General features: G+C 40.4%; 1 protein-coding gene across 3 annotated transcripts in view; it reads right to left on the reverse strand.

Annotated features, from left to right (window-relative positions):
* The window catches only part of LAMA4 (laminin subunit alpha 4), a 103,481-nt gene that overhangs the window by 47,592 nt on the left and 32,501 nt on the right, over window positions 1–23,388 (reverse strand). For 2 of the 3 annotated variants that reach the window (XM_027631697.1, XM_027631689.1), the window contains exons 3-10: window positions 21,495–21,619; window positions 17,393–17,473; window positions 11,940–12,154; window positions 7,941–8,036; window positions 5,922–6,073; window positions 5,674–5,784; window positions 2,599–2,710; window positions 375–548 (exon numbers count right to left, since the gene is read on the reverse strand). In XM_027631697.1, the coding sequence (XP_027487498.1) occupies window positions 375–548; window positions 2,599–2,710; window positions 5,674–5,784; window positions 5,922–6,073; window positions 7,941–8,036; window positions 11,940–12,154; window positions 17,393–17,473; window positions 21,495–21,619 (1,066 nt within the window). The remainder of the gene's footprint in view (window positions 1–374; window positions 549–2,598; window positions 2,711–5,673; window positions 5,785–5,921; window positions 6,074–7,940; window positions 8,037–11,939; window positions 12,155–17,392; window positions 17,474–21,494; window positions 21,620–23,388) is intronic. The other variant, XM_027631703.1, reaches the window with a different exon arrangement.

Raw genomic sequence — 23,388 nt, forward strand, 5'->3', positions numbered from 1 at the left:
CTCTTTCCTATGCCAGCAGTTTTTCTCTCTCTACTGGAGTTTGCTGTCCCCATGGCAGAGCTGGAGGGGAAAAGACATTCACATGAGCAATTCCAGTCCTGTCATGAACCTTCTCTAAGCATCTGTTGTTGAGGTGCTGCAATGCATAGGTACACATAGACACACAGATCTTTTTCTCCCCATTCTGCCATGGAGAGCAGCAAGCATCAGCAGACTTGGGGCAGGCATTTGGAAGCAGCAGCATGTCCAGCACACCGGTTGGTGCTTGCCAAATGCCTGTCCGTTCTCCCCAAGGGCTCAGCAGTACACCCAGAGCTGCCCACCCTCTGCCAGCTGTGCAACGTGTGGGTGAATGGAAAAGACTGAAAACTTACACTTCTCTGCTGCATTTTCCTCTTCATCTGCAAGTTGCCTTTGATTAGTGAAAGGCTTACGACCTTTGATCTCCTTCAGCATCTCCTCAGCCACACTTCGCTTCTGGGCAATTTCTTCAGGGCTCAGCTCTTGTTGTTGTTGAATTACGTAGTATTTTGTCTTGCTGCTGATTTCTGGGGGGAAAAAGGAACAGATGGTCAATTCAGTGTGACTACAGAGAAGTAAATACTGTGGAGTACTTTTACTTTTGTGAATCCAGATCATGCTGTAGGCAAAAGAAAGTTTTAATTATCTTCAACTCTATGGTAGATAATTATTATGTTTAATCCAGTCTTAAAATTAAACCTGTAAAAAAAAATCACACTTTCTGGCATATGTGGAGGTCTCATCAGAAGAGGATGAGATTAAGCAGGCATGGGATGTGTGCATTATTTGGTTTGGCAGTTCTCATAGGCTGGAATCATCATTTTATTTTGAGTTCTGTGGCATGTAGCTGGCTGGGGCTTTTATCTGGGATTGTGGTTTTTAAGTACTGCTGCAAAAATGTTATGTGTATTAAACAACAACTATGGTAAGGAGAAGTGTTATGTTTGTTAAATAACAACAGTGGTAAGGAGACTGAAGTAACTTCTTTTTCCATCTGCAGAAGTTTGAGGCACCTTAAAGAGGTATACTACCTTGCTGGTTTGGAGATAGATACTATTTCAAGGTTTTGAAACAGTTCAATACTGTTCAACACTGTTGGATCCCTGCAGCTAAATTGAGTTTACCAATCCCCAGTGTAAGCATTACAAAGTTTACCCACTTCTCATTCCCTGTCCTTGAATACAAATCACCCCCTCTTTTCTGCCCTGTGATGTGCATGCCTTTGGCTTGTATTTATCACTAATTTTGTCGATAATCAGAGCTGACAAAACCAGCACTATGTAACTGTAAGATTTTTTATAAAAGATAGATGTGTAACTGTGGCACCACTTATTCTTTGGCAGAGTGTCTTTGTATGCATTTTCTTGCTGGGCCCTGAGCCCATTAGTGAAACTTTAAAGGCTCATACTGAGCAGTAACTGATCATGACCAGGGGCTCCATGGATTTCTTTTTCCTTGTGCTGGCACACACGCATTCTCTTCAGTAAAGAGTGGTTTGCCTTTTACAGGGTGATGCCTCTGTAGAATAATAGTTTTCATCATGGTGGAAATAATTTTCACCTACTAGTTTCCAACTGTTTTCACTCTCTTTATTCACAGCCATAGATGTTGCTTCTTCTATAACAGCTTAACCTGAATGTGTTATTTGTGTGCCAAACTAGATACATATCTGCCTTATGCAGTTCCTTCTGCCCCAAATCAATTAATGATGTAAAAGGATGATCCACAGACATGGATCATGATTGTTAGTGACATACAACGAGGCTCATGCTGATGCTTATACTCAATAATTGTAAAAATAGAATGTGACAAATGACCAAGCAGCCAAAGGTGGTTTAGCATTAGATGTGAAAGGAGGTAGTACAAATGTAACAACCTATGAGACTGGTATTAACCTGCCTCTTTTGTGTGGTGGGATATATGAACCACGTTTGCTGAAATAAAGTAGTGGTTGGAGCACTCATGGAGGTAAGGAAAGCAAGGATAGCAGCTGATATGTAACCACTCTTTCTTACACAAGTTGCCACATAGCTTGCAATAACTGCTAAGATAGAACTACTAAGGTCTATTAATCAAATATTTCCATTGGAAAAAGGCTCTTTAACCTCAACTACCAGTCTATTCTATTCTGGTGCCATAGACAGCTTTTGTATACTGTTGGCTTTGCTGAAGCCTGGGGAAACCCATGTGTTCTATAGCAGGATGGAGGCTTTCATGATGCAGCTGTACAGAGGGCAGGGATATTTTTGAGTACATTCATTTTGGGTTTCATTGCTTTCTGTAGGTATTGAAGAAGAGGCTGTAATTGGTTTAGTCTCATTTTTATATATGAGGATGATAAGAATATGTCATAGATATTCCAGATGAAGATGATTATCTCTGACTAGGAAATCTTTTTTAAGTGCAGCTGTGCTTGGGAAATGTTTGCTGTTGTCATAAATTACATACTGTCCTATATATCGAAGGATAAACCCTTTGATATGTAGGACAGTAAAAATTCTTGAAGATTCACTAACACATGATGGTTTCATTAACACATTCTTGACACTAAGCTGAGCCAGAAAGAAATCTATTTACCTTCAATGTTATCTCTCATGTTATTGAGCTGCTGCACAAGCTGAGTAGCACGGTTGTTGGTCTCTATGGTTTCCTTCTGAACCAATAAGCCTTTGTTGGATGCTTCACTTCCCTATGAATAAAACATATGAAGTAAACATTAGATTTCTTTTCAGATGTGAGGATGAAGAGTATAAACACACATTTTCTTTTCTCCTGATGAGCATGTGAAAGTCCTTGTTATCATATAAAGTGATATTTACAAAGGTGCTCAAAGTGCAGACCGGTCTTGTTGACGTTTTCAGAATTGCAGAGTGAGAGATTAAAAGTTGTTCCATATTTATCCATTATTTGCTGCAATAAAATTTTCATAAATTATGTACAGTTGTAAAATTCCATCTGATGGCTTATTTTGCTGGGTACGGCATCTCTGAGTAGGCATATAGAATGAAGAAGAAGATGTCAAGCTCACAATCATTTGCAGATCAGTGTCTTCCTCAAGTGAAGTCCTGAGAGCTGAATCTTTTTCAAAGTAAGAAAAAGCATGAGGATTAAAAATACTCTGAAAAGCATAGCCATCGTCCTATATTACTGTGTTGGAAGTTGCACTCTGCATTATGTTCCCTTATAGGTAAGGGAAACAGAGAGCTACCGCATCATAGTCACCTTCTTTTCAAGAAGGTTGCTGACTTTGGGAGTCTTTAGACTTAATTTTCTCTGTTATTTCCTAGGATAAAGAAAACAACATGACCACTGTGCCGTCAATGTTTCATGGACCCTTTGTGTGTGCGTGTGTGTAAATCCACACTACACACCTACCAGTGGTAAGGTGTTCGATTCACAGCCTCTGCTGGGTCTGCATCAGCAAAATTTTCAACAGTAAAGCTGCTTTCTGGGTTTAGGGTGCCCTGATACCTCATAAGGCAGAGGATACTTGGCTATTGGTACGCTTGCTTTGTATTTATTTGACCCTGCAAGAAGCGCGTTCTGGCTGCAGGTTCAGTGCTGAAATCAGCCTTCTCCCACATTTTCATGTGGGGTTTGCGGAGGCCCCAGGTGGCATTTGAAGGCAGGGCCAGAGCAGCCAGCACTGCTAAGAGGGATGGGCATACTGATAAAACAAATGTAATAGTTAGTAGTAAGGATTCTGGTGCATGTCTGCCAAACATTCAGGATCAAGCTACGTGCTGTTTTACTCAAAGTTCATCCCATGCAGATTCAAGGAGCTACAGGTCACATTTACTCTTCTCATGTAGCGGGAGGTTTTGCCTGCAGTTGGTGCATTCATCCTGACTTTGGGGTTTAGATCAGAATCTGCAGCAACACCTGAGACATAGGAACGTGCATGTGAAGTGCTTTGAACAGAAAATGCTGCACATCTCTGCAAAATCCACTGAAGGCCCTACCACCCATTTTCCATTAAAGTGCCTTGAAAGAGCACAAAGTTCAATATATTCAGAGTTATTATTGTGCTCTTCCTCCCACTCTTAGAGTCTGGGGTCATTATTTCCCTGCCTTTGCAAGCAATCACGGGTATTGATGTGGAACAAGCATTAGAAGCAACAAGGGAGAAAAGACCAGAGGAAACACTGAATTTATTTGTTCAAGGACAATAAAATTGAGGAATGAGCTCAGAAATCCCTAGATAGTACTGAAAATGAAATATTATTATCCAAATTCACTAAATATTCATAGAAAACCTAATGCCTTAATCATCTGGCTCACCAGCTACATAGAGGGACACCGAGGCATGTGAGCTCTGACAGATATTCACAGATACAGAGCTCTGTGTGTGAGCTGATTAAATCAAAGCTCTCTTGAGTACAGGCATAGTCTGTATCATTCCTAGGTGCCCTTTATACTAAGTAACTGTTGACTAAAACCACCCAAACTCAAATTTTCTCTTTTGCTTTCCTCTGTGTTGTTTTTTTTCTCCCTACTTGCTCCTGTATTTGAGTTTTAGTTTAAGGTATAATTTTAATTTGTCTTGTGAAAGAGCTGGTATAGTGAATATAAGGTCTGGCATTTTGCAATAAGCATGAAATATAATCTAGTCCTACTACAGGTGTGGTTATCTCTGATAATAGCATAGAGTGATGTATTTTACTAATATATGTATATATCTCAGCAACAGAAAGATGTTTAATATTATCTTTTCAAAATAGAGAAGCAGTTCTGAACCCTATTTTTTCTCTTAACATATAACATAACTGTATCCTTCTAGGGTGCAATGATAGTGTTGTGGGATCTGAGAGCAGATAACTTTAATTTTATAGACTGGCAATTTGATATGGATGCAACATTTATGACTACAATTGTGTTAAAAATAACTTGAGCGCTGATCAGGTTCCCATCTCAGTGGATACATGAAAAACCTTTTAAATTGGCAGGTTTATAATATATTTTGAAATGTTTAATTGCGGCTAATTTAGTTTTATGAGAGCATACATGTAAAATAGATATAGTACAAATGCTTCCAAAGTCAATCTGAATTAGTTCAGTGTTGGTTACTTCACTTAACTAGAAAATAAAATGTGAAAGAGAAAGGCAGTGTGTATCTCAGATCAAACATGTTGTGTAGGGGGTAAGTGGGAACTCAGATCTGAGGAGAAGCTTTTTGTGATTGATGTCAAACCTCCAACACCACTCAACATACTTTGGCCTTACCTCCTTCCTTTTCTGTGAAAAAGACTTGGTAGCTCATTTATGCTTTTAATTCAGAGTTAAAGTACAAAGCTAGAGATAGAAGGTTCTCCCAGCTGTCTTTCAGGGCACATCCACTCTTGTTTGGTGAACGCAGAGATTCAGACTAGGTGTTAGGAAACATTTTTTTGCCATGAGGGGTCAAACACTGGAACGGATTTCACAGAGAGGTGGTCGATGTCCCATGTCTGTCAGAGTTTAAGAAGCATTTGTACAATGCCCTTAATAATATGCTTTGGCTTTTGGTCAGCCCTGTATTGCTCAGGCAGTTGGACTAGGTGATCATCGTAGGTCCCTTCCAACTGGAACTATTCTATGCAAGCCTTTTATGCCAAGAGGTAACTATGGCAACGTGCAAACTCTCAGAGTTTTGGTAGGAGGCTATAAACAAACCTGTTCATCAAGTGTTGCTGCTTCTCTCAGGAGGTCATTCATTTCATCTGCAGCGTCTTCGACCTGGATAGTCCAAAGCACAACATGGCTCTTCTTTTTGGACATTGCCTCCTGCATGTGGGGAAAAAAAGTCAGTGCATCTGAAAAAAAACTATTTCTCTAGTGAGAGTAGGGATTGAAATTTACAGGAATGGAGTGGAAATTCAAAGATAATTATATTAAAAAAAAGATGTCATCATTGTTTGTACCTGGAGATGGGTGGTAGTGAGGTTCAAGTCATTCAAGCGCTTTTGAGCTGCAAGACCTGTAGAAATGCTCAGTAAAGTTGATTTGCTTTCATCGATAGCCAGAACTGATAATCGGATGTCATCTGTCAAATCCCAAATACATTTATCGCAGCCTGGTAAGAAAATAACAGAGCATAATTTTTCTTTAATGTTTGTGTCAATTAACAGTAAATATCCTAAATTCATGTTATAAATTCATTTTATAGTGCTCTTGCACTGTGGCATTCCCTCTCTTTGTCATTGATGGATACCCATCTTTCTTTCACTTTCATCCAACTACTTCCAAGGTCCCACAGTACTGATATGATATTTCCAGCTGAGCAGCACCAGATGGAACTGCTCAAAGGGGCTGCCACAGCAATTCTGTAATCAGTAGGGAGAGAGGGAGAAGTATTTCCTGGCTATTCCCTAGGCTCTGCATGTTTGTGGCCTGAAGAATAACAGATGAGGGTCAAAAAAACCCCTGCATTTTTTCAGAACCCAAACCTCTGTATTTAAAATTCGGTGGTATAAGAAGTAAAGATGTCCAGCACATGGGCTTTTGACTGCCTATTTGATTAGGAAGGCAGCTTCTAAAACCACAGTTATAACATGCCTGAAAAGTGCTTGTGCAGAACAATATCCTTGTTCCTGTTGAATGATTGCAATGCCACCTTGTTTTTAGTAATATTGGTGTCATCACTAAGCGCAAGAGACCTGGGTGAATGTGAAACACAGATTCCTACAGACATTTTTCCTTGATATTCTAGCAGCTCCCAAATGCTTTCCTTCTGGTTGCACTTCAGGCATATGACCCTTCTTCTTGAGAGTCAGTTTAGGATTAATGGTCTGCATTATACCACAGATATAAATATATTAACATTTAAAAAATATCAGTGGTTACCAATAGTTACAACATAATGCTCCAGGAAACTCTCCAGGTTTCCTATCAGAATATGGGAGATAGTGTAAAAGCAACTGACTGATGGATATATGTCAAATTGGCAATAGCAACTATCTGTATTAGATGTGCTGGTTTTGGCTGGGGAAGGGTTAATTTTCTTCACAGTGCCTAGTAGGGGGCTGTGTTTTGAATTTTTGCTGAACACAGGGTTGATAATATAGAGACATTTTTATTATTGCTGAGCAGTGTTTACACAGAGCCAAAGCCTTTTCTGTTTTTCGTACTGCTGGTGAGCAGACTTGGGCTGTGCTGGAAATTGGGAGGAGACACAGGACAGTGATCCCAACTGATCAAAGGAATATTCCATACCATATGACATCATGCTTAGTATATAAAGTAGGGGGAAGAAGGAGGAAGGGAGTTGATGCTTGGAGTGATAGTGTTTGTCTTCCAAGTAACTGTTACAGGTGATGGGGCCCTGCTGTCCTGGAAATGGCTGAACATCCACCCGTCCATGTGAAGCAGTGAATTAATTCCTGGTTTTGCTTTGTTTGCATGCATGGCTTTTGTTTTCCCTGTTAAACCACCTTAATTTCAACCCATGAGTTTTCTGCCTTTTACCCATTTGATTCTCTCCCTGATCCTGCTGGAGTGAGTGAGTGGCTGTGTGGTACTTGTTTGATGGCTGGGGTTAAACCACAACAGATGTATGACTAGAAACCCATAAATTAAGTTGGAATAGATAAAGTCGTAAGGGCAGTTTTCAGGGCCAAAATATTATTTTGCAGGCACTGTGGCTCAAAGTCTATGAAAATGGTTTTGGTGACACTTTTCTACCGCTCTGCAGCTTGTACCTGAACGTGCAGTCTGTATTGCAGAGTTGGACATACCCATGTACTCTAACAAGTGTGTGAGAACATGCTTAAATACTCAGTCTGCAGGTGTATATTTGTGTATATTCACAAATTTAAATGCTCTGTGGGACCGAGGTCAAAGTGGTAAGTCCACTGGAGTTCCGAGCTCCCAAGCTAGTATTTGTAAGCTTCTAAGTACAAGAGCGATATTAATTTTTGGTATTCTCGTGATGATGTTCTTACTGATGGTTGGGCAGTCTGTGTCAGTAGAAGCTTCAGGACTGTCTGCGAGGCATTCTCCAGTCTGGCTGTCACACATTCTCCCTCCACAATTACATGCTGGGGGAAAAAGAAAGGACATTTGAAAGAATAACCTTCAAAATGTACAACTCCCCTTTCTTGTCCCAAGACTAGTGAAATTATTTTACTTAGGATTGTGCATGGATAGTCAAACCAATATCAAGAACTTCTTGGACTGATTTTTCCTTCAGTATGTAGAAAAAGGTATTTTTTTGCACTGTGGTCAAAATGAACCAAATGAAATATAAAGTGGAAAACAGAATGAGAACACCTCTGCTGAGATTTCTTGTTCGAAGCCTGGTTACAAGCAGAGTCGGTGAGGCCAGAGTTGCCCAGATGGGTCATTGTGCATCAGCATCTAGAGAGAGTGACATTTAGGAGATGTGCTAAGAAAACCAGCACAATTAAAGTTAATTATTAGTTACAAGTTTCTCCAAAGCCCTGTAGAATTTATCAGCACTGTGTCAGGCTGTCACCGAAAAGGCTTTGCAGCTATCAGGGATTGATAGTGGACTCCAATTCCATCATCACCTTGAACATATCAAAAAGTAAATATCTCCTACCACTTACAGTGAAGAATAAATGACATTTTACATTTTTTCAAACTTGAGTAAGTAACATTTTTATCACCAGCACAAGCAGCTTTTTAAAAAGTCTATTTTTTAATCTAAAGTGTCTCTTTCAAGGTTTAATTGGTCTTTTAAAATATATTATTTTAAAGATTAAAGTATCCTTTGAGCACTTTGATACAATTACAAAAACTCAAGCAAAACATAAGGACAGCCACAACTTTTCTGGAATTTGTTTTGTTCTTGTGATTCATGGTTTCAGCAGAATCTCATACAACAAAATATTTTACCATCATTTTATTGCAGCCCATTCATTTTTCTCTATTTCTGTATTTACATTGCACATTGCACATTCAAAGAATTATCAGCGAAAATATGTAATACAACTTCAAAGAGAACGTGATGTAGTAACGTTAGAATAACTTTGTATAAGTGGACCAGGGTTAGTAGAACTAATGTAAGAACAAAAATTGGTTATGAATTTTCTGGTGCAGTCGGTATTTTGACCTTATTCCAATCTGTATGAACTGGGTGCCTCCCAGCTTTTGGATCTACAGGTATTTTTAATTTACTATTTCTTTTGTTAAGAAGTGAAAGAAAAGTCTCAGTTGAAAGCAGAGATTTCTCTTTACCTGTATCTTGGAAACTAGGAAACCATGACACCATGCCCTGATGGCATGGTCACAGTTACAAAGTTAAAATTTGGTTGAGATCAGTGCTCAAATAAATAAAATTGTGTCTTCTTATTTAAATGAATATCTGTTAGTTTGCTACAAAAAAACTTATAGCAAATTAATTTCAAAAGCAGTCCTGACTATTTTTCAACTACATGTTTAAGAAGTACCACATTTTCAGTAGGGAAGTAAGACTTCCAATGCTACTGTGGTCTGCTGGTGGAGAAAGCTTCTGAATTTACCTTTATTTCTGAGGGACATGTGGAGAATTTCGAAGTGTGGCCAAAGGATGTCTGGTTAAAAAAGAATTATTTAAAAGCAGCTGAAAACTACTGAACACAGCTACACAGGCTTTATCTTTGTACTCGAAAGAAAAAAAAGATGATATTAGATGGATAGAGCTGTTCGTTCCTTTAAGTGTTTTGGCCTTTTTTTGGTCTATATACCCTTTGAGATGCTCTGTGGAAACCATATATGCAGATTATCTTGATTCTTCCACTAGTTTAGTTTCTGTATTTTTCAGTTTTAAAGAAGATATTTGTCTCATTTCAGAATCCATTCTAAACAATAGTTTCTAACTGTTCTACAATGCCAAACAAAGTATAAGGTTTCCCTGTAAACTACATGAATAGTTTGAATATCGTGGATGTATTGATGCACTGCAATCTATGCAATACTGTCAAGTACAGCACATTGTGGTGTTCAGCAGAAATTAATATGAAACAAGAAGTGTGTAATTCTCTGAAACATAATACTGAAAAATCAGGATTTGCTAGAGTGAACTTCAATATTAAATTCACTTCTAATTAGAGAAAAGCTGTAGCTCTCACAATATATCCAAGTGCCCAAGTATTTTTTATTTTTAGCAAAGACAAGGAAATCTGCTAACAAAGAGAATTACCATGCTCATTTGTAGTCTGCATGAAAAGCCTGTACAGAGAAGTTCTGTGCACCTACTTAAGGGCACAAACAAAAAAACTATACTGAGGTGACAAAAATTTGACTTGAGTTTCAAAACTGCGTGTTCAGAGATGCCTTCCAAAATTATGTACCGCATAACCTGTTTAGACACTTGGAATGCCCTGTAATCCTCAGATTTCTGGTAAAGCTACTCTTAGGTGTTTGAAGCTTTGCTTTTGCCTATGGCCAGGGTACAATTGTTGCGGTTTGCTGATTTGAAGTTCTGGATGTGTTTCTCCTGCCTCATGGAATTCAGCAGTCACAGATTAGATCCTGTCATTCATTCCTTATGGGAGAACTGCAGTTAAATCATCTCAGGTGAGGTGAATTAGGCAGTGAAGTTCATAAACAAAGTTTCCTTTTATAACCTCAAAATCACAGAGGGTGCCTAGATCCAGATAGGAGGTGAGTTTTGGGGCATTGTGTTCCCTACAGCTGATGTCTTTTTAGCTGTTTTGGATACATGGCTTTGGCTTTTGGGATCACTGTACATGAGCACTATCTCTTCCTGTTCTTGTAAATGGAATTTAAGCACGTGACTAAGTGATGTGAGTTACATCCTGGAGATGGGCACTCAACTTCTATCTGTCACCAGAACATAAAACCAGAAAGGACCAATAGTAATATCATATGGGGTCCCCTACAAATGAAGACAGCAGTACAAGGGACACTTGAGTACTCACAGACTCCATCTTGTGTGTCCAAAAACACATTTAAGCATTTTATAGTAAGGTTGTAAAAAGCTAAGTTCAAGTGGACAGTGAGTTGCGAAAAGGATCAAGACATTGCTAAGTCCCTGAGGCCTGTAGCTCTGTACCCTGAGGTTCTGGAGCGCTTCTGAGGTCCAGATTGAGTGTGTACTTTGTCTGTGTCTTACCTTGGAGTCAGGTGAAGAGCTTTCCTTCAGGGAAAGACCCTGCCAAAGAGGTTGGGAGGGAGCTCCAAGGTCCTTGCTCTGAACACCTGCAGTTTGTGATGGCTGTTCCTAAGTGCTTTGAAAGAGGATGTAAACTTGTCTCCCAGAGCCAAAGCAAGGACAGAGGGCATGAATTCAAAGGGTTGAACTCAGTAGAAATCGGGAGAATAACTGTATTAGAGGAGATCAACCTTTGTGAACCCTCCGTACAGATATGTTTTGGTAAGGTCCTCTGGGTAGCACTGTACCAGACTCTTAAAATACAGTCATTTCTGGTGTGGAAATACTGTAACCAGCAAGATTACACAGACACAAAGGAAATGCAGAATACATTACCAGTGTGGAAACTAGCAGAAAGTGAGTGGGCATTGGGTCAGGGCAGGAAGGATGATCGTGTTCCCTTAAAAATACTTTCAAATCTTTAACCACCATCGGTCTGAGTGGTCATGTTGGGCAGTACATGGTGTGAACAAGCATAAAGGTGAAGTCTCTGTCCAAAGAAAGCTCAGACACCCTTATTTAAAACAAGATTCAGGAGGACACAACAGTGCCTACATTAATCCTGCCCAGGTACTAAAGGTTTTGGACTCTGGGATCTGAGACTTGCTCATGGGCACTGAAAAGAGATACTTCCCTGCCACTGGGAATGATTCAAACTGAACAGGCATCCAAATTATCCCACTAGGCGGATGGCTGGGACCACTGCCTGCCTCCCAGGGCCATCTTCTAACTGCTTCACATATCTCTGATATTTGTGAGATCATCCATAGATCATGCTGTGCTGCCTTTTGCTCAGCTCTGCTGGACTAAAGTGAGATAATACCTGTACAGTTTTTAGCAAATCTGGCATCCCCATAGTAACCCGGAGCACATCGTTCGCACTTGAACCCGCTGGTGTTGTGCAGGCAGTTGCGGCACTGGCCAGTCACTTCATCGCAGTCTTCAAAAATCATGTTTGGATCTGAGTTGCCACTGCAGTCACATTTTTTACAAATGCTTCCAATTAGCAAAGGGTTCCCATAGTAACCAGGGGCACACCTGAAAGGAAGAACAAACCTGTCAGTGACAAGCAATGACATTCCCATCTGCAGTACCATTTTTTCTGACTTTATTTATGTTACCAGGAATTGATGACTGTCTGCAGCTACTAATGGACAGGAGGCAAATTAGGAGCTGTATTTCTGCAGAGACTGCTTTGTACTCTAATCTCAATCTGTATAATTATATATTTTTCCCTTCTTGAACACCCCTGGTATTTCATACACACCAGTCTGCATTGATTTACTTTTTCTGTGTGTCTTTAGCAGTGAAATTATTTGTTCTCTATTGTTGTAAAATCTGTGACAGAATGACCTTGGCAGAGAAGCAGCTGTACAGTGTTTATTTTGGTCTCTTTAAGCTTTGGATCTCACCAACTATATTGTGTTATATAGGAAACTGGGGTAAGAGACAGCATTTCATGATGCTGAAACTCAGAGGAAACTCAGACTTATTTCTATTATAAATGTACATAAAAAGTACTGAGCAGGAAAGGTTTATAGAAATACTTCTACAGTGAGGTATTGGGGTGGTTTCTGGTTTTTGCAAAACAGAACAGGCACTGAACCAGACTATGTTTTTCAGATCTGTTTGATGTTGGCCTGCTGGATGAGGGTAAAAGGCTGAAAGCAGCCAGCAGCCTGGGAAGGAAGGATTCCTCTGTTGGTTTTCAGAGGGAGAGAGGGAGGTGCGTACCAAGCACCACAGGGAAGGCCTGAAATGGGTCCAAATTGCTTATTGTGTTTTGGCATGTTTGGGAAGCATTTCAACTGAGAACTTTCTATAGCTTAAAATGGAAGAGATGCTGAAACTCTGGTGGTTTTTGAGAGCCTAGACAAACCAGTGATATGAACCATTCCTGGGTGACCGGTGGCCCTAAGCTAAGAGGTAGTTACATACTTGGTCATCATTTGGAAAAAAAGTGTCTCAGTCAGAGATGTTTCTGCTGATATCAGGGAGTGTGCTTAATCCTACAAGGAAGAGGAGCTTTTGCAAAACAACCAGTGAGGCAAAGAGAACTGGTACTGGGGCAAGCATGGAGCAGTGCATGGGAGCAAATCCTCAAGCAAGGGATTTGCTGAAGGATTTGGCAGCTGGAACAGCATGGAGCAGTGTCTGATGGACTGGAGGGGTCAGCTAGAAGGACAAGGGCAACCCACACTGTTCATGGTGTTACTGCATGGTGGCAGGAGGGCCCACAACCCAGAAGCCTGGGCCACAGAGATCAGGGACTTATACCCCCAAACTGGAAACGAAGAATTACTGCAGGGAGGGGAATAACTAGCTGGTGTAGCAATTGCTGGCTGAGGAAATTGGAGGCTTGGATAGTTGCTGCAATGTCTTAGGAAAGGAGTGCTTGTTGTAGTTCATTCTGTTTTTTCACCATGTTGTCCTTTTCTTCCATCCATGAAGTTACTGTTTGTTCTGCTATTGGTGGTGGGGAGGGTGAGCACTCAGGCAGTTCAGTTAAATTTTCCCAGATTCTGGTTGGGTACCAGAAGCAAGGTCTCTTGTCTCCTAAAATCTGAACATAGTCACATTCAGGTTATGCCATGTCTGAACAATGAAAATGTAGGAGATCCGATATAAGATTTGAGGTTTGATCTGTTCTTACTTTTGCTGATTTTTTTTAATAAAGAAAGTAATTTCCTCAATACTGCTTTGTTCATGTTCCAGTCCTGAACCCCCACAGTAAAAACACATCAAATTTTAAGCATCTTAATACAAAACACTTGGCTGCCTCAAATATTGCTTTTGTCAATGACAAAGGCTCTTTTTGTATCTTTGCAGTACTGCCAGAATCTTTGGTGCAGATTTTATCATGTGGGTGACCCAGATGTAAAGAATAAAAGTGTGACTGGGAGTTCTGTGCATCCCTTGAAGAACTGTGAATGCTAAACTCCACGCAGTGTGTAATTTATCCAACTTTGGTGAAGTCACTGCCCATTCCTGTGGGAGTTAGAGCAGGCAGCGATGGGTAAAGCTGCTATTTAATCATGCCAAAAGTCTTGCTATGATTTGCTGATATTTCAGCCAATGTGAGACTGTAGTATTTTTCCAAATTTCAGAATTTCAGAATGTTTCTGAAGCTTCAACAAGGAAAAAGAGCCCTCTGTGTCATTGCTGTTTTTTTTTTCCTTTTTGTTTGTTTTAATCTGTAGATGCATTTGATTTATTATGAACTATATAATCTTGAAGGGTTTGGTTTTGGTTTACTGTAGTTAGGTATTTTCCAAATGATCATCTGTCTAATGTGGCCACCAAGTCACAGACGCCATGGAGCAGGGCTGGGGCCAGACCAACGTTTTTCTTACTCCTAGCCAGCATCTACCAAAGATAGCGTGCTATCCTCTTCAGGCCTGCAATGTCTGCCCTCTCACTGGGACAAAGTAATTTTTCCTTTCTTCTTTGCTGATATATACCATTCAATTCACTTGCCAGGAATGTAGTGGACATTTCCTCACATCCTCACAGATACATTTCGTAAGTGCTGCTTTTTATGACCACCTGAGGCACTGGAACAGATTGCCCAGAGAAGTTGTAGATGCTCCATCCCTGGAGGTGTTCAAGCCCAGGTTGGATGGGGCCTTGAGCAACCTGGTCTATTGGTAGATGTCTCTGGCTATGGCAGGGGGTTGGAACTAGATGATCTTTAAGATCTCTCAAAACTGGAACTATTCTGTGAGTCTATAACTCAATTTATTATATTTTCTCATCTGGAGGAGCTGTTTAAAACAAAAAGAGAAGCTTTAAGAGCTGAAAATTAGTGTGGTACTTTCCCCTTCCCCTTTGCCACTCAGATCATCTCATAGGGCTGAGGCACTTGGCCTCTTTTGAATAATGAGTAGCATGTGAGAAGAGCAGAGGCCATTGACGGAAAACATACTGGTCCGTCTCTGCACTTTATGGCCTGCAAAAATTTAGAGGCCTAAAGTAAATGTCTTTTCCTACATTGTATCAATAAATGACTCTTTGTTGCTAACAAGGGATGTTTCCTCTCCCATAATAAAACTGCTAAGCTATCTTTGTTTCATTTTGCACCTGTAGTTTCTTCCTGTAATTATTGGTGAATAAGAAATTAACTTCCTCTTCCCCTGCAATGCCAAAAGAACCTTTTTAATCTATTTGCTTTAAAAACTAAAGTGTCTTTTGTTTGGTTATTTTTTAACATCTGAGCATTAACAAAACCTGCATTTCGTCAGCTACCACTCTCCTGCCTTATTGCTGAAGTCCAGGAGAAAAATTATTAGTTCCTAAATTTCAAGTTGGGAAGCTGGTTTTCTCAATTCCTAGCAAGGGCCTCTGTGAATTCACAGCACCATTTCCTGACAAACATAAATTGGATAAGTTCGTGCCAACCTCTAGAGCAGCACAAGAAAGCCTCCTACACAAATGCCAGAGGAAATGGAGCAGGTTGCCTCCCTGTGAGCTATTTTGGAGATCCCACATGCTGCCTGTTGAGGGGTGTCCTGTAGCTCACTGTTACAGGGTGCCTGTCACTGACTACTGTAGAGAGCTGGGAGGGAGAATGGTGAGCAGGGTGTAGCCTTCCTCTCCCTGGGGACAGGAGTGGCTCTTTGAGCTGCAGGGAGGGACAGAGGCAATGACCCTTCTCGCTCAGGATCCCCCAGTCCTCCTGCCAGAAAGCTGATGGCCCAATAGCTGCGGTGGGAGTAGGGTGTGGTGACAGCAGCTGGAAGCGTATGTGAAGTAGGGACTTGCTCTTTAGCAAGTAGACAGAGACAAGCAATGCATCATCCATCTTTGAAATGCTTTTTGATGTTTCTGACACAAATGGAAGGAGGCAAGTCCTGTCTGTCACTGCTTGCTGCTTACCCTAGCAACTAGCCAAGGTCTTAATGCGGTGACCAGGACAGGCTGATTTTTTTCTGTAGTTTTTTCTACACAGCTTTGCATTCCTTCAGACAGATGTACTGTGTCAGACTGGGTAGTGGCTATTAGAAAACAAAGCCAATGTTATTTTCTGCTGTTCCTATGCATCTGCTGCCCATTTCACAGGATTTGTGTTGCTTGTAGTCTAGGCTGACATTTTAATAACCGTTAAGCAATCTCACTGACTTTTTATTGTCTATATTATCCTTTTTGTATAAATCTGACATTTTGGAAGAACAAAAGAATACAACCACGGGCCTGTAAACAAGGGCGAGTTTTTTTTATTTGTGTGCCATCTGTCTAAAGGGCTTTCACTGTTGCTGTCACCATGTTAGTGATGCGGAGGTAATTTACTGATGTTTTTGCATCATCTGCATGGGGAAAAACCTTCACTCATTTGTTCACCTTACCTTTTTCATATCGATTTCTCTTTGCATCTTAAGCATCCCTTTTCTCCCTTCTCTGACAGTTACATTAAGTATCATTTGAATTCAAGATGTACTCATTAATGACAGTTGACTGAAGACTGAAATACTTCAGATGATTTAAGGGAAAAAAAGAGATATTCAGGAAACCAGTGTCTGAGCCATCCTATACTCTTCAGTCTTTGTGTTAGAGCTGGTTTAATTTATCGGTTGGTTAAGGACAATTCCTGAATTATAATCAGGCCTCTGACATTCATTGAGATATCATCCCTGTGTGTTCATAATGAGTAAGACAGCCGCTTACAGGACATGAGAGGTAGTTATATTTCTGTTGTATAGCTCTATTTATTGGTGTAATTTGTTATTTAGAAAATATTTACTGGAAATTGTTTATGGACATGAGGAAAATTTGAAATGCAACACTGGCCTATGTTTGGTTTGACTTTATTGTGTGTGAAGTGCATTTAAAATGTAACTAAAAAAGCTGCATCTACTCATTAGGAATTTGACTCAATAATGGATTTTGTTCTTTGTCTTAGAAAAAATTATTTGTTAGAAGCCTGCTATATGTTTTAGAGGGGTGAATTTCAAGAGGCATCTATGTGTTGGTTATTTTTCACTTCAGCTGCTGTTTCTGATTTGTATTTTGTATTTTTAAATTACATTTGTTTTAGGAAGACACACAAAATGCAAGAAACAGATCAAAATACATCAGATGTAAATATCTGTCTTATGCTGACATGTCTCCACAGCATGCTTTAGTAGTTTTTAGTAGAAACTGAATGAGATCATTTAACAGACATGATTCAACCTGATGAAAATGAATGTACCAGGTTTCTTGACCATGTGGAAAGATTTCCTTAAAAAATTCTGGACTTAAGTATTGCTGACCAGCAAGTCATCCTAATGTTTTTCTTACCTTTCACAGTTGGGTCCTGCATAGTTTTCTTTACAGACACAGCGTACACTTCCACTTTTTCTGTAACAGGAGACTGCAAAACTGGAATTTCATTAGAATGAATAGTTAGAAGAGCAGGCAAGAGCAAACACTTGGGAATGTTTTCTATTATATTATGGACATTTGCTGTCAGTTTGAACTCTGGCTCTTGATGACTCTTTGCTGAAGAGGTATTAAGCTCCTATTATTCACATTATACCCCCTGTTTAGTAATTTTAATTAGTATAGAAAGCACTAATTAGTATATAGTACTATGGACCTGTATAAATACATACATACATACATATATATATATATGTATATAAAAGTTTGTCTTGCAGTGTAAATCACACACATCTGCAGGTTTTGATACACACATTTTAGGAAAACGTCTATGTCACGTAAACCTAATTGCTTCCTGTCTCTTATTCTAAAGGCTTGTGAAAGACACTGCAGTGACCACTTCAGGAACTGAGATTCTGGAATTGGTGCAGCAGTTTCCTATGCAAATCCAGTTTAGAAGTACCAAGTGGTGAAAACTGGCCTCAGTGATGCTGTCCTCATTTACAGTAATTGAGTTTACAGTAACCAAGGCTGCTCTACCATCTTTCAGAGTAAGCTGGAAAGAGTCTGTGGTCTCTTCGGAGACCAACATGTAAAGCAGTGATGCTGACTGCAGTGATGGCTTGGGCGATAATTTTTACTGCCTTGATTCTGAATCATGGATTCCTTTGTTTTCTTATGTTTTCAGCATGTAACAAATGATTAACTAAATATGAGATCCAAAAAACAGCAGTAGCCAGATGTGGAAAGTGTAAATTGTATATACACTTCAAACACAGCGGTGGACATGTCTTAAATACATTTGCAGAAAAAAAGAGATACAGTCCTAAAGATGTTTCTAGTTAGTTTGCAATACATGTGAATAAATTTCTGCCAGAACTAGAAAGCAACCAGAGCAGTGAGTGATGCCAGCTGCAGGCCCACAGTTGCTAAAATGCAGCTCCTGAGTCACAGGGTGTTGAGCGGCTGTGGCTGGGTTGCATCCCTTTCACATTGGACAAAAGACTCAGATCAATGGGAAAGAGCATGAGCCATGCACTGCTTGTTACAGGAGTAAACAGCATTGAAAGGTGACAAGAATTCCTGCATAATTTCAGTTCCTGCCAGCATTTCTCAGCTGGTTGCACAACTAGAGACAAATAAAACTGTGTCTGGATCTCTGGATCTCTCTGCTCTCTCTTAAAATACTTCATATAATCAGAGAGAATATAAAATGAGATTCTACTCACAGAATTCACAAATTAACTTCTGTGCAGCTTTTACAAGAACATACCGAGAAAATCATAATAGTTTGGCAGACTTGCACTTCTGTTACGGAGAGTAATTTCTTCACGTAGTTGAAAAAACCCCATTGTGGATCTAAGTTATGAAATACAACTGAAATCTCCTGAAGTTTTATACTTTTTGTGATCTTTTAGGGAAAAAAAAAGGTCATATAATTCTCTCGAGTTTGAAAAGAAATAACATCTGCTAGACTGGGAAGCAACCTCCATCCCCCTTTTTGTTATTCCAAAGAGATGACATTACACTTCATGTGTACTGTCCAAAAGTTACTCCAAAAATTCCCAGGATAGCAGATATGAAGATAGCCTGGTCAGAAAATCTAGAGACACACATCTGAGTTCCTGGAAAAAATATCTATCCGATGAGTCTGTCAGTTTACAGATTTGGTCATTTTGCCTAGTATGAATTCACTGGCTATTTCCAAAATAAAACACAGAACAAAACAACATCCTTTGAATGGTCTTTAAGACATTTAATGCTTCTCTGATTTATGGTAGAGTTATTATTTTTCCTTACTATATATGGAGTAGGATTAATTAAGGAAAATTGAAAAAAACTAAGAAAGAACACTTTTGCTTTGAATTTAGTTATGCAAGGCTTAATGGAACTCAATTATTATTAGCCTGTTCCAGACCCAGATGAAAACTATTTCTGTGGTCAGGTCTCTCTCATTCAGGAAGCTGAACAGGCAATTTCTGCATGTTATTTAAATAGGGGTATGAGGCAAATTGGGATGGGATATTGCTTTAATTATTGCCTTCAGTACTTTTCTGAGGGAAAACTCTGAAAGACTGAAGTAGATTTTTACTGAGGTAGTTTTAAAGGGGAGATATATCATAGAACATAGAATATCCTGAGGTGGAAGGGACCCACGAGGCTCATCAAGTCCAAAGGCTATAATTGCTTCTAATGGAGAAGCATCTGCATACAGGCATTGTGCAACTTCTGTTCTCCCTTCCCAATCCCATGCTGCTATCCTTTTGGGTTTGGGGTTTCCTTGTCTCTAGTGATCTGAAATAGGAGAGGGATTATGTCCCTAGCAGAAGGGTTAAGGAGCATGTTGAAGCCGGGAATGCTATTTGGCCTCTGTTCCCATCTCACATAGCCTTGGCCAAGAGAGGCTGTAGGTCAGGTCTCTGCTAGTCCTGCTTCACTGAACCCTACTCAGTGCCTGGTAGACTGACCAGTTCCCTGCTGTCAAGGGGCACTGCTGAAGAGCCCAGTGGGCTGCAGGACTAGGCAGGGTCTGGGTGAGTGCAAATCTAGCCATGCTGCATCAAATCACAGCATAGGGAGGACAGACCAGACCTTGCTTGGTTGACTTTGCTTAGTAGAGACTAGGTCTTGTGCTGTAGTGCCTCAGGCATGAGCAGCCCAGGATGTGGTTGAGAGAACAGCTTCCTAACGCTGAAGCAGCTCCTCTGTGCCTAGCAGGCTAAAAAAAATCACTTTGCCAAGGGTAAAGCACTTCTTCTGACTGTTCCTATTTTTTCAGGCATTACAGCTGTAACTGAAACTGGAGGAAGTAGTCTGCTTCATCTGTGAGCTCACTCACTCCTAAGCCTTTCTGTAAGTGAGCAAAGCCAGGTTCTTCCACTGTCTCTGGAGGATTTTCTCTGTAATCCAGGCGAAGCTGAAGTTTTTCAACATAGCTGTTCTCCACCCCATGACCCTTTCACATGTCTGCAGCTCACTGCAAAAGCCAGAGTTGTTTTGCGGGAATTTAGCCAGAGTGATTTTGTTCCATTGCCAGGTTGAGCCCTGAGCAGCTAAGCAAAATGCAGCTCATCCCACCTTAAGGCTGTGTGAGTAATCCTATGGCAACAGCAAACAAATACAGTGAGGACAAAATTCCTTTTTCTGAGAAGCCCTGCTGAAAGCAGAATGGAAAACAATACAAGGGGATTACGTAGCTCCCTGAGAAATAGCTTCAACCTATTGGTAACTATTTACTAGCATCTCTTCTGTGCACTACGGTGGGATTTGCAGAGATGCCTCTCTCCCAGAGCATGAAACTTGAGCAGGATGAAGTTGATAATTTCTTTCAGCTGCATTACTGACGTGCCACTCACAGTTTCTAATGGCTGGTCATAGTTCGTAGTTTTTTGGTTTTTTTTTCTGAAGGCACAAAGCAGTCAGCAGCTGGAGCTCTTCGGTTTGATCTTTTTCTGCCAGGCTTCAGAGTTCCTTACCCAAAAGTAGCTAGGCATCAGCTGAAGGGTCACCATACCTATCACAGGGTCCTCTGGTCCTTTCCCTTTAACTGTTACTGTATTAACCAGATCCAACTGCTGTTAACTCAGGAGACTGACAGGTTATGCTTTTTTGTGGTTGCTTTTACCCTTCAGATGACATGAACTGATCTTTCTGTCTCTCTCTCTCCCTCATAAATCCCTGATGCCACCTTCCTTGGGAATTGGACTTAAGGAGACTCTTAAAAGTAACCAGACAACTGAATAATCTCTCCTATGTAAAAGAGGGTGAACTTGAATTTGCTCAAATATTTTCTCCCCCCTCCTGGTAAAAATTTATACGAGCACTGAAGGATACTTTACACCTTCCAAGTGAAATGGTGTTTCCTGTGGTTATAAATGTGAGCAGCTGGTATTCCTCTTATATTCCCCCATTTGTCAAGAGCAGCAGCCTTGTTTCCTGCATCGAGGAAGGGATGCTGACCCCACCTTGGGAAGGGTCAAAGCCAGCCCAAATCAAAGAAAAGCAAAGACTCTTTACATACTTGGAATGTGCTGGCAGAGGACAGGGGCAGGGCTGGCAGAATGTGGGCACTCCTCTGACAACATCACCAATGAAGCCATCCGGACACTGCTCACAGTGCTGTCCTGTTGTGTTTCTCTGACAGTCCTTCAGTGGAAAGAGAGAGAATGGTGAAAGTTAAACAGAGGTGCTGCCTAATTCAGAAAGAAATCATTTAGCTGAAGACCTGGCCAAGCAGAACAGTGGCTGATGCCAGACCTCGACCCTTCAAGGTACTGACGGATGTAGCCAAACCAGCTCACACTGCTGTAAATAAAAATGCTATAAATGATTACACTGACCAGCAGCAAGTGTTGACAAGGTGTGATACAGGACAAAACAGACATATGTGCCTGGCAGGTGCTGGAGCAGAAGCAGCACTACCCATTGTCAGAGATGTAGGAGGTACTCAGAGGTAGCTGGCAACCCTATTTTGAACTGCTATAGCCAGCAGTGCAAAATCCCTTTTACTGATATCAAAACAAAATAAAAAATATCTGCTGGTGAATACTGGCAACAGACTTCAGCCCAGCCACAGGTTTCAGCAAGGCTGCTTCTAGGATTTGGTGACTGGAGAACAGCATCCAGAGAATCTGCATGCAGCATCCAGAGAATCTGCATGTAAATGCTGCCTGTATCAGTGGCTCTGAAATTTTTCTGCTGAAATGAAGTATTATAGCATAAAGGGTTGTGTTACCACTAAACTTGGTTTTCAGTCTTAAAGAGGTCTACTTAAGAAGGGAAGAAGCAGGAGTCTTCTGTAAGTGGACTTTCTATGAAATACTGATCAACTGGGCAAAATGTCACTCACTTTATAAGCAAGTTTCCATGCTTTAATGTTTTTAAGGAAACATGCTTCCACACGCAGAAGAAAATCGGCCACCAGCTGAAACTGTTGGTGCTCCAGGGAAGTAAATCAAACTGTGGTAATTCATACAGAATATATGTTCCAAAACATTTTATTTTGCTAGGTACAACATTGGACCACTCAGATAATACTTTTAATAACAAAAGAAGTCAAGGTTTGCTGTAAACAGTTCTAAGTAGAACTGGTAAGTCATGTAAGCTTAAGAAGCCATTATTATATTTTTTTGTTTACAAATGGACACACTTGGATGCCACAGATTATGTGGACTTTCCCCTAGGTACATGACAAAGTGGTGGGTCAATGGCGCAGAGTTCATGACCAGTGCTCCTGCACACTGCAGGACTACTGCAGATTCCCATCTCCCTTTCCACTTCAGCAAATATCCAGAAGTTATCATCAAAAACCCACAACCCTCCAAATTCTAATTGTCTCACAGAATTAATACAAAACAGTAGGAAAAGTGCATAAAGACTGTTCCATTCTTGCAACAGTGCAACGAGTTTTGCAACGTCCCTAAATCAAAACTCTCCAGTTACAGCACTTTGCATGGATAGGAGGCTTGAGGCAGCAACAAAACAGCTCCATGGTAGAAATATGTGGAGATCTATCAGTGCATATTTGCTGTGTGTTTGGGTTAGCTTCCTTGATTCTTTCCTCTTCTGAGCTAAAATAGGGATAATGGAAACTGCAGACTGACAGATATGATTTCTATCCCTGGTAAAATGACAGTGTCTATAATAAAGAAAAAGATTTCTGAGTACATGAAACTTCTTTAACAGCAGCAGGCTGGTGATGGGTGAGTTCAGCTAACCAAACATCACGTGTTTTTTGAAGAAAAGAGTATGAGAAGAGAAGAATACAATTAGGGGAGACATAATGAAAATAAATAGTCAAGCTTCATTTGCACAGGAATTCCTAAATGAGTTTTGTATCCTAGTATTGTGACTTTGATTTAGTGGCAGAATTTTGTCCTGGCGACGTTGATGTTTTGGGTTTTGCTTGGTCTTTT

The sequence above is a fragment of the Corapipo altera genome, unplaced genomic scaffold (genome assembly GCF_003945725.1).
Source record: "Corapipo altera isolate COAL_440 unplaced genomic scaffold, ASM394572v1 2b, whole genome shotgun sequence".
NCBI classification, from domain to species: domain Eukaryota; kingdom Metazoa; phylum Chordata; class Aves; order Passeriformes; family Pipridae; genus Corapipo; species Corapipo altera.